Source organism: Pan paniscus, chromosome 23, assembly GCF_029289425.2.
Source record: "Pan paniscus chromosome 23, NHGRI_mPanPan1-v2.0_pri, whole genome shotgun sequence".
Taxonomy (NCBI): domain Eukaryota; kingdom Metazoa; phylum Chordata; class Mammalia; order Primates; family Hominidae; genus Pan; species Pan paniscus.
This window is the reverse complement of record NC_085927.1, coordinates 51,491,245-51,502,867: the sequence shown is the minus strand read 5'-3', so window position 1 is coordinate 51,502,867 and position 11,623 is coordinate 51,491,245. Positions and strand designations below refer to the sequence as shown.

Here is an 11,623-nt window from a genome sequence, read left to right as displayed (position 1 = left end):
TTAAGGATAAGTTCCTTGAAAGCCTAATAACTCAGCTTGAGAAATCTTCCAAGGTGCAAGTAACTGGGTACCATAGTGATCCCCTCTTTGCCAGCTTGGGCCAATATACCCCTGCTCTAGCAAGAAGCACACCTGGGGGAACCTGGCAGCCACCTTAGCCAGTCGGACCTGTTCTGTGCATCCTGGGCTGGTCATTTCTCCCAGCTTACTCCAGTGTTCTCATCACCACCCCTGAAGCAGTTTTATATTTTTGGATGGTGGAATTTTACACAGTGCTTGCTTTTTCACAGTCATGCATTCAGTGTTTTTGGTCAATGACAGACCACATATATGACAGTGGTCCCCTAAGATTGTAATACTGTGTTTTTACTGTACCTTTCCTACGTTAAGATGCACAAATGCCATTGTGTTACAATTGCCTACGGTATTCAGTAACATGCAGTACAGGTTTGTAGCCTAGGTGTATGTATAGTAGGCTGTTCCATCTAGGGTTTTGTTTGTTTGTTTGAGACAGTCTCGCTCTGTCGCCCAGGCTGGAGTGCAGTGGTATAATCTCAGCTCACTGCAACCTCCGCCTCCTGGGTTCAAGCGATTCTTTTGCCTCAGCCTCCTGAGTAGCTGGGATTACAGGAGCACGCCACCACACCCGGCTAATTTTTGTATTTTTAGTAGAGACAGGGTTTCCCCATGTTGGTCAGGCTGGTCTTGAACTCCTGATCTCTTGATCTGCCCACCTCGGCCTCCCAAAGTGCTGGGATTACAAGCGTGAGCCACCGCACCCGGCCGGTTTTTGTAAGTATACTCTATGGTGTTTACACAGTGACGAAATTGCCTAACAATGCATTTTTCAGAACTTACCTCTGTCATTAAATGACACATTACTTTTTTTTTTTTTTGAGACAGTCTTGCTCTGTCACCAAGGTTGGAGTGCAGTGGAGCAGTCTCAGCTCACTGCAACCTCTGCCTCCTGGGTTTAAGTGATGCTCCTTCCTCAGCCTCCTGAATAGCTGGGATTACAGACACACGCCACCACGCCCAGCTAACTTCTGTATTTTTAGTAGAGACGGGGTTTTACCATGTTGGCCAGGCTGGTCGGGAACTCCTAACCTCAAGTGATCCAACCTGCCTCAGCCTCCCAAAGTGCTGGATTACAGGCGTGAGCCATCCCGCCCAGCCAACATAATGACTTTTTTCTTTCTTTTTTTTTTTCTGAGACAGAGTCTGGCTCTTGTAGCCCAGGCTGGAGTGCAGTAGCGCGATCTCAGCTCACTGCAACCTCCGCTTTCCAGGTTCAAGTGATTGTCCTGCCTCAGCCTCCCGAGTAGCTGGGATTACAGGTGCCCACCACCATGCCTGGCTAATTTTTTGTATTTTAGTAGAGACGGGGTTTCACCACGTTGGCCAGGCTAGTCTCGAACTCCTGACCTCATGGCCCACCCCGCCTCCCCCCGCCACCTTGGTCTCTCAAAGTGTTGGGATTACAGGCGTGAGCCACTGTGCCCGGCTCCAAACATCCTTTCTTTAGGGCCTTTCCTAGCTACCCCACCTCATAATTTCCTTTTCCCCCTAGCTCTGTAACATTCTACTTTTTTTTTAACTTAAACATAACTAATGTCTGAGATTGCTTTCTTTCTTTTTTTTTTTTTGAGACATAGTCTCTGTTGCCCAGGCTGGAGTGCAGTGGCATGATCTCAGCTCACTGCAACCTCCACCTCCCCGGTTCAAGCAATTTCTCTGCCTCAGCCTCCCAAGTAGGTAGGATTACAGAAGTGCGCCACCACACCCAGCTAATTTTTGTATTTTTTAGTAGAGATGGGGTTTCACCACATTGGCCAGACTGGTCTCAAACTTCTGACCTCAAGTGATCCGCCTGCTTTGGCCTCCCACAGTGCTGGGATTACAGGCGTGAGCCACTGGGCCCAGCCTGAGATTGCCTTCTGATTTTTGTTTCTAAACATTTTATTTTTGAGAGAGAATCCGTTGCTTTCATCAGGTCTCAAAGGTTCCCCTGACCCCAAACACAACTGGTTAGGAATTTCAGATTTACAGTGTTTCCTGAAACTCTTTCCCAAGAGAACCTGCAATTAAATAGTTTTACATTTAATTGCATTACATTTAATTACATTACATTTAGTATTGACCTAAAGAGATTATTTATTTGTTGTATTTATTTGTTGTATTTGAACGTTTTCATTATCTTTGATCTCAAACTGATGGATGGAAAGGCAGCTTGTTGTAGGAAATAAGTGTCCCCCATCCCCCTGGCATCAGGTTACTTTTTTTTTTTTTTTTTTTTTGAGACAGTCTTACTCTGTCACCCAGGCTGGAGTGCATTGGTGCAGACTCGGCTCACTGCAACCTCTGCCTCCCGGGTTCAAGAGATTCTCCTGCCTCAGCCTCCCGAGTAGCTAGGATTACAGGTGCATACCACCATGCCCGGCTAATTTTTGCATTTTTAGTACAGATGAGGTTTCACCATGTTGTCAAGGCTGGTCTCAAACTCCTGGCCTCAGGTGATCTGCCCGCCTTGGTCCCCCAGAGTGCTGGGATTACAGGCATGAGCCACCATGTCTAGCCCAGGTTACATTTGGAAAAATCAAGTATGGCCTCTGGCTTGAGCTGATGTATCTACTTGGGGGTGGGGTCATGGGGATGGAAGATAACTATACTCTTGTGAAGGAAGGAAATAATTTAAAGTAGCAAGTCAATATTCACAATGACCTGTGGCAGCCAGCCTCCAAGATGGCTCCAGTGCTCCTCACCTGCGATTCACGCCCTCGTATAGTCTACCACACCAACTCAGGGTCTGGCAGAATTGATGTGACATTGCAGTTTCTGCCTTCATTTCTTCAGATAACTGGCTATAAGGGAAGTCAGCTGCCATGGACTTAAGGACATGGAGGTCCTAAGGCCTCTAGCCAACAGCTGGCATCACCTTTGCCAGCCATGGGAATGAGCCTCTGTTTCATTTGTACCTGTGGAATTTTTTTTTTTTTTTTGAGACGGAGTCTCGCTCTGTCACCCAGGCTGGAGTGCAGTGGCGCAATCTCGGCTCGCTGCAAGCTCCACCTCCCGGGTTCACGCCATTCTCCTGCCTCAGCCTCCCGAGTAGCTGGGACTACAGGCACCTGCCACCACGCCCAGCTAATTTTTTGTATTTTTTTTCTAGAGACGGGGTTTCACCGTGTTAGCCAGAATGGTCTCGAACTCCTGACCTCGTGATCCGCCCGCCTCAGCCTCCCAAAGTGCTGAGATTACAGGCGTGAGCCATCGCGCCCGGCCTCCTGTGGGATTTTAATTAACAGATTGAGTGATGACACTAAGTCAATGCCATTGAAAGAATGTACGTTTCCTACGAGAAGGGGCATTCCACACAGCACAGGGCCATGGGAGAAACATCGCGCTTTGTTTACGAGTCAGAATTAGAGCAAGGGGAATCACAGGCCACATCCTTTATCAGAGTTTCCTCAGGAAAGGCAGGACAGAATAAACGGTTTAGGATTGATTGGCTAGTTTGAATCGTTCCAGTGGGCTTTGGGCTATGGGGTGGTCTCTAGTTGCCTGGCATCTGGTCCTGGGATGAGTTAGTACAGGAGGAATAATGCTTTGGTGTGTGAAAGATAAAGGAGGTGACTGGCGTGCATGAGAGGCATTCTCACAAATATGTGGTAACTGTCTCTATGAGTAAGCTAGCCCTGGGAGGAGCAGTCTATTCCTGGGTCTGGAAGGCCCCCCAAGATGTCAAAACATAAGACAGAGAAAATTGGAAACATGCTCATTACGGCCTCCCAGCAAATAGATCCTCCAGCCTCACTCTAGCTTTCAGGTAGGAGAGGAATGCTTACTGTTTTAAGCCAGTAGTTCCTGGGTGTAATTTGTTACACAGCAATAGATAACTAAGGTGGGAGGAGGGTGCGGCGTAGTGATGAAGGGATGGGGACGCCTTGTCAAACCACAGCAATAAAAATGGTCATGTTGGCTGGGCGCGGTGGCTCACACCTATAATCTGAGCACTTTGGGAGACCGAGGCAGGTGGATCACTTGAGGTTGGAGTTCGAGACCACCGTGACCAACATGGTGAAACCCTGTCTCTACTAAAAAAATACAAAATTAGCTAGGCATGGTGGCACACACCTGTAATCGCAGCTACTCGGGAGGCTGAGGCAGGAGAATTGCTTGAACCCAGGAGGCGGAGGTTGCAGTGAGCTGAGATCACGCCATTATTGCACTCCAGCCTGCGCAACAAGAGTGAAACTCCCTCTCAAAAAAAAAAAAAAAAAAAAAAAAAAGGTCATGTTTCTGCCAGACGCGGTGGCTAATGCCTGTAATCCCACCCAGCACTTTGGGAAGCCAAGGCAGGTGGATCACCTGAGGTCAGGAGTTTGAGACCAGCCTGGCCAACATGGTGAAACCCCATCTCTACTAAATATAAAATTACTACTACTACTACTACTAAATACAAAATCTCTACTAAAATACAAAAATTAGCCGGGCGTGGTGGCTCACGCCTGTAATCCCAGCACTTTGGGAGGCCAAGGCGGGTGGATCACGAGGTCAGGAGTTCGAGACCAGCCTGGCCAACAAAGGGAAACTCCGTCTTTACTAAAAATACAAAAATTAGGCATGGTGGGGGGCACCTGTAATCCCAGCTACTTGGGAGGCTGAGGCGGGAGAATCACTTGAACCCAGGAGGAAGAGGTTGCAGTGAGTCGAGATCATGCCACTGCACTCTAGCCTGGGCAAGAGAGCAAGACTCAGTCTCAAAAAACAAAAACAAAAATTAGCTGGGCGTGGTGATGCCTGTAACCCAGCTACTCGGGAGGCTGAGGCAGGAGAATTGCTTGAACCCGGGAGACAGAGTTTGCAGTGAGCCAAGATTGTGCCACTGCACTCCAGCCTGGGCGACGGAGCAAGACTGAGTCTCAAAAAAAAATAAAAATAAATAAAAATAAAAGGACCAGGTGCGGTGGCTCACGCCTTTGATCCCAGCACTTTGGGAGGCCAAGGCAGGCAGATCATGAGGTCCAGAGTTGGAGATCAGCCTGGCCAACATGGTGAAACCCCTTCTCTACCAAGAATACAAAAATTGGCTGGGCATGGTGGCACATGCCTGTAATCCCAGCTACGTAGGAGACTGAGGCAGGAGAATCACTTGAACCCGGGAGGTGGAGGTTGCAGTGAGCCGAGATGGCGCCACTGCACTCCAGCCTGGGCGACAGAGCAAGACTCCATCTCAGAAAAAAGAAAAAAGAAAGAAATGGTCATGTTTCTCTTCTGGATCTTTGTAGTCATAAATAAATAAACAAACAAATAAATAAATAAATGGTCATGCTAAAATTGCAGGGTAGCGAGGAACACTAGAAGTGCTGGCATGGCCCACGAGCCGCCTGAGTCCTCAGAAGATAGAAATCCACGTAGGATTTGCTTCCATACATGATGCAGAGAAGGTTGCACCAGGGTCCTTACAGTCAGGGGCAGTGTGGCTTAAACAAGAAAGGCTGAATACATAGCTCCCGTTCCAGTAAAACCTGGGTGTGTTTCCTCTTCTAATACGGATTCTAATGAGGATGGAATTTCTGGATAGTTGGCAGGGAGAGGAAGTGGATGACTAATCTCCCTCACAGCTCGTGGTCCTGCCCTGCCTTTCTTCTGTTTTTTTTTGTTTACTTTTTTGTTTTGTTTTGTTTTGTTTTGAGGTTGGAGTGCATTGGCGCGATCTCTGCTCACTGCAACTTCCGCCGCCCGGGTTCAAGCGATTTTCCTGCCTCGCCCTCCCGAGTAGCTGGTATGATAGACGCCTGCCACCACGCCCGGCTAATTTTTTGTATTTTTAGTAGAGACGGGGTTTCACCGTGTTAGCCAGGATGGTCTCGAACTCCTGACCTCAGGTGATCACCCCCACCTCAGCTTCCCAAACTGCTGAGATTACAGGCGTGAGCCACCGCGCCCGGCCTCTTCTGGTTTTCAACAAGACATTAAAACAAGACATTACAGAAGGGGAAAGGCTGAGAGGTAAAAGGCTCATCTTCCCAAGTAACCGCAGTTTTTGTTGAGTGTCATTCCAGACGTTCCTTCTGCACCTGGCCTAGAAGTAAACAGACATATGTGCATCCGTGTGTTTGTTTCAGTTTTGGCCAAACGGATTCGTGTTCTCGAGCTGCTGCGGCGGCCACAAGGAACCCGGATGCCGCTGAGCTTAGCCCGCCAGACTCTCCGGCTTATGGCTCCCAGGCCCAGGCACCCGGCCTGCCGCGTCCGTGGCGCGCATGCGCAGGCCCAGGTCGGCGCTCCGCGCTGGCTATGTCGCCACCTGGCGGATGGAAGTGCGATGGCCGCGGTAGAAGTCAAGCGCCAGAGGGCACTCCATGCGGATACCCAAATCTGAGGTTGCCCAAGTCCCTGATGTAACATGGCGCAGTATTTGCATATGAACTACGCATGGCCTCCCGGATACTTTAAATTATACTCTAGATAATTTACGATACCTAATAAAATGTAAATGTTATGTCAATAATTGTCATACTGTAAAGACAATTTTGTTGTTTTTGTTGAGACAGAGTCTCGCTCTGTCGCCCAGGCTGAAGTGCAGTGGCGTGATCTCGGCTCACTGCAACCTCCTTCTTCCGGGTTCAAGTGATTCTCCTGCCTCAACCTCTCGAGTAGCTGGGATTACAGGTTCCCACCACCACACCCGGCTAATTTTTTTATTTTTAGTAGTAGAGATGGGGTTTCACCACGTTGGCCAGGCTGCTCTCGAACTCCTGACCTCAGGTGATCCGCCCTCCTCGGCCTCCCAAAGTGCTGGAATTACAGGCGTGAGCCACCGCGCCCGGCGGGCTAATGACAAAATTTAAAGTCTGGCCGGGCGCGGTGGCTCACACCTGTAATCCCAGCATTGTGGGAGGCCTGGCCGGGTGGATCACCTAAGGTCAGGAGTTTGAGAGCAGCCTGGCCAACATGGTGAAACCTCGTCTCTACTGAAAGTAAAAAATTAGCCGGGTGCGGTGTTGTGCGCCTGTAATCCCAGCTACTCGGGAGGCTGAGGCAGGAGAATCGCATGAACCCAGGAGGCAGATGTTGCAGGGAGCCAAGATCGCGCCACTGCACTCCAGCCTGGGCGACAAGAGCAAGAGTACAGACGCAGCCATCGATTTTTTCCCCAAGTTTTATTTATTTATTTATTTATTTTGAGGCAGAGTCTCGCTCTGTTGCCCAGGCTGGAGTGCAATGGCGCGATCTCGGCTCACTACAACCTCTGCTTCCCAGATTCAAGCGATTCTCCTGCCTCAGCCTTCCGAGTAGCTGGGATTACAGGTGCACGCCATCATGCCCGGCTAATTTTTTGTATTTTTAGTAGAGATGGGGTTTCACCATGCTGGCCAGGCTGGTCTCGAACTCCTGACCTCGTTATCCGCCTGCCTCGGCCTCCTAGTGTTAGGATTTCAGGCGTGAGCCAGCACGCCTGGCCCCCAAATATTTTTGATCCATGTAGGTTGAATCCATCGATGTGGAGCCTGCGGATGCAGAGGGCCAACTGTATCTATTGAGTGCCATGTTCTTTTACGTATTTTCTCATTTTCACCATGTGACGTTATTATAAGAATGTGGAAGCTAAGGCTCAAAATACCTCATAAACTGCCCAAGGTCACTTGTATATATGATGGCACTAAGATGTAAATTTGCTAAATCAGCCTCGTGAGCTTCCAAAGGCCTAACCAATTCCACTGGAACATGGTATTTCTTCTCTCCTGGGTGGGGGACTCAGCAGGCAGAGAAGGCATCATTGATTTACAGAGAAATATCACTCTGTTGCTGTTTATCACAGACCTCGGGTGATTTGTCTAACATTCACATACCTGCCTGGCTCTGGTAGGTATTTGACTTCTGAACTCTCATTCTCTCCATTTTGGAAGTAGGAGGCAAAGGAGCGTAGGCTTGGGCATAGTGTGCACAGCAAAGCCAGCCTGGAGCTCACCCCAGGGCTGCTCTTCACTAGCTCCAGCATCCAGGGTCGGATACCAAGGGCTCAGTGGGGCTACTCCTTGCCCTCCTATTGCAGGTGACTGGCTGTGACTAGTGTAATTTCAATCTACCTTGGTAGATTAACCCCCTATAGAATCCAGTTTCCAAACTTGCTCCATTTAAGGGGAATGGTCCAATTTCTCAACAATTTCTAAGCATCTAATGGGAGAATTATCTTCCCCTCTTGCCCAGACACGTAAGGAAATACAAAAAAAATACAGTATCTCCTTTCAAACAGAAACAAAAGCAATAACAGGTTAAAAAAAAAAAACTATAAAGCTTAGAGCCAAGAATCCAAAGCTGAAAGGAGTAATTTGGCCCCTCCTACACTCTTCCTCATGAGGTGCTGCTCATTCTAGTCCTGAAGGACACAGGACCTGCAAATCCTTACTCACATCCTCAGAGGAGACCAACAATTCCAGATGCTCTCCTTCCTTCCCTCAGGCTAATTCTTCAAAAGCAGTGGCAGTAGAATGAGCAGGAAAGGGACAGGGAGGACAGAGCAGGGATGTAGAAGAAGAAAAGGTAAAAGACACTCCTGTCCTCTTCCCCTTCTTTAAATACTAGGACATTTTCTCATCTTGAATTTCCTACAGCTCCCCTGAAACACAAGAGGAGTAACTCTTCATTTCACTTATTCTGGAACCCAAATTCTCAGGGCAACAGAAAATGGGTATATTTTTGCATGACTTAATGTTGCATTAAGAGGAATGCAATGAGAAGGAGTTGCTGTTTACTCACGAAGCAAATGGCCCCAGAACTAAGTGTTACCTTCTTACTGCTTCAGAAATCTGATTTTTATACCTTAACATGACACATTTAAAGGAAAACAGGCTAGAGGACAGAGGATAAGGATAATATAATCCTGCTAGGGCTTCTTACTCCCGAAATGCCTTCGCCTGCCCTGACCCGTCACACTCTCATCCTCCCCTCTGATACTTGTTTTGTTTCCATTGTGGTGATGAGTGTTCCCGATGAAAGAGAAAATTAAGCTAAGTGATGGCTAGCAAGTTTTGGATGCAAGGCATACACACCTTTCTCCTTCACACAAAAGAACAGTATATAGTACAAACTTAGGGCTCTTTATTCAGGCAGTAAAGTAAGGAACAGCAAAGTGGGAGGGCTACACCATCACCATGGCAACAGAAAGCCTCAAAAACATAAAGTCCCTCGACTTATGTCGGGTAGACTCTTCCTAGCTCAGGAGAAACACATTTTAACTGGCTGAGGACAAGGCCAGGCAGCCTGGCCACACTGCGGAAGGGCAGCTGGACGCGCGGCCTCTGGTCAGTCCTGGAAGTGCTTGGTGAGGGCTTCCAGCAGCTCCTGCTTCTTCAGCCCACTCTTCAGCCCGTAAGCCCGGCAGGCCTCTTTCAGCATGGGCACAGTGAACTTGCCCAGCGTACCCTTGCTGATGTGGGTCTTCAGCTCTTCTTCTGAATACTCCACCTTGGGCCTTTTGCTTCCAGAACCTTCATTATCTGGGGGGAAAGGTCAGGAGGGAGTGACTGGAAATGCTACAAGTGGCATCCCAGCTACATGGCATGGGGGACCTCGTATAATCTGGGCTGCAATTAACCATAAAGCTGTGATGCCAGCCTAGGACACCATGGGGAAGACTTATCTCGATAAGGTAGCTTCATTTAAAGTGCAAAATAAAACACAGATCACACCTAGGAGGAAATTACAAGTAGTGTGAATGCCATCAGTTTACCCAAAACTGTTGCTCACTCTGGGTAAGTCATTCCTTCCTTCCTTTGAAAATCTTTTACAGGTTCATGACCAGCCTTGGTAATACAGTGAGACCCTGGCTCTAAAGTAATAAAATCAACTGGCCATGGTGGTGTGCACCTGCAGTCTCAGCTACTCAGCAGGCTGAGGCTGGAGGATCACTCGAGCCCAGGAGGTTGAGGCTACAGTGAGCCAGTGAACTGTGATTGAGCCACTGGACTCCAGCCTGGGTGATAGAGCAAGACTGTCTAAAAACAAAAAAAGGATGTAACTTCTGTATCATTTTTGAGATGGAGTCTCACTCTATCACCGAGGCTGGAGTGCAATGGTGTGGTCTCGGCTCACTGCAACCTCTGCCTCCCGGGTTCAAGGGATTCTCCTACCTCAGCCTCCCAGGTAGTTGGGACTACAGGCGCCCACTACCACATCTGGCTAATTTTTGTATTTTTAGTACAGACAAGGTTTCACTGTGTTGGCCAGGCTGGTCTTGAACTCCTGACCTCATGATCCGCCCACCTCAGGCTCCCAAAGTGCTGGGATTACAGGTGTGAGCCACTGCACCTGGCCAACTTCTGTATCATTTTAAATAGAAATTAAAAAAATTAAGTCCTGGAAGGGTGAGAGTGCAGGAAAACATTCACACTCCTTCTTGGATAGAGAAAATTAGATAGGTAAGTGTGGATATAAATAACTGTCCAACATATATAGCTGAGTAACAAAAATAGCAAACTAGAAAACAATGTATTATTCCATTTGTGCTGAAATATGTATGTTGGTATGTGTAAATATGTATGGTTGTATAGACAGTTCTTTTCTAAAATTTTTTCATTTTTAATTTTTGTGGGTACATACTAGGTATATATATTTGTGGGGTACCTGAGGTATTTTGATACAGGCATGCAATGTGAAATAATCACATCAGCATAAATGGGGTATCCATCCCCTCAAGCATTTATCTTTTGTGTTACAAACATTCCAATTGTATTCCTTTAGTTATTTTTAAATGTACAATTAAATTAGACTATAGTCACTCTGTTGTATTATCGAATAGATCTTAATCATTCTATTTTTTTTTTGTACCCATTAACCATCCCCACCAACCCCCCAATGCCTCACTACCCTTCTCAGCCTCTGGTAACCATCCTTCTATGCTCTCTCTCCATGAGTTCAATTGTTTTGATTTTTAGATTCCACAAATAAGTGAGAACATGTAAATGTCTGTCTTTCTGAGCCTGGATTACTTCACTTAACATATTATTGCAAATGACAGGATCTCATTCTTTTTTATGGCCGAATAGTACTCCATTGTGTACGTGTACCACATTTTCTTTACCTGGCATCTGTTGATGGACACAAGTTGCTTCCAGATCTTGGCTATTGTGAATGGTGCTGCAATAAACATGGGAGTGCACGTATCTCTTTGATATATTGATCTCCTTTCTTTTGGGTATATACTGACTGGATCATATGGTATGCTGGATCATATGGTAGCTCTAGTTTTCACTTTTTGAGGAAACTCCCAACTATTCTCCATAATAGTGGCTGTACTAATTTACATTCCCACCAACAGTGTATGAGGGTTCCCTTTTCTCCACATCTTTGCCAGCATTTGTTATTGTCTGTTTTTTGGATAAAAGCCATTTTAACTAGACTGTGAATAGATATTTCTGAAAGGATATTGCCCACTGTGATAAGACTATCATAAAAGCAATTTTTTAAAATAGCCCACATGTCCACATTCAGCTTCTCACCGTGTTTTCTCTTGGTAACTTTCCCTTCAGGATTGTAATCTGGTGGGTAAACAAGCTCCTTAAACTCATCCACCAAGGAGCCCAGTCTTTTATTCATTGCTTCAACCTTGGGCACTAGA

General features: G+C 47.1%; 1 protein-coding gene across 4 annotated transcripts in view; it reads right to left on the bottom strand.

Moving 5' to 3' along the window:
• Window positions 1-9,083: 9,083 nt before the first annotated feature.
• XRCC6 (X-ray repair cross complementing 6) overlaps window positions 9,084-11,623 on the bottom strand; it is a 41,251-nt gene continuing 38,711 nt past the window's right edge. For 3 of the 4 annotated variants that reach the window (XM_034948450.3, XM_034948451.4, XM_055105388.2), the window contains exons 12-13: window positions 11,505-11,618; window positions 9,084-9,503 (exon numbers count right to left, since the gene is read on the bottom strand). In XM_034948450.3, the coding sequence (XP_034804341.1) occupies window positions 9,310-9,503; window positions 11,505-11,618 (308 nt within the window). In that variant the 3' untranslated portion in view covers window positions 9,084-9,309. Of the gene's footprint in view, window positions 9,504-10,749; window positions 11,619-11,623 lie in introns of those variants that run through there. The other variant, XM_063603328.1, reaches the window with a different exon arrangement.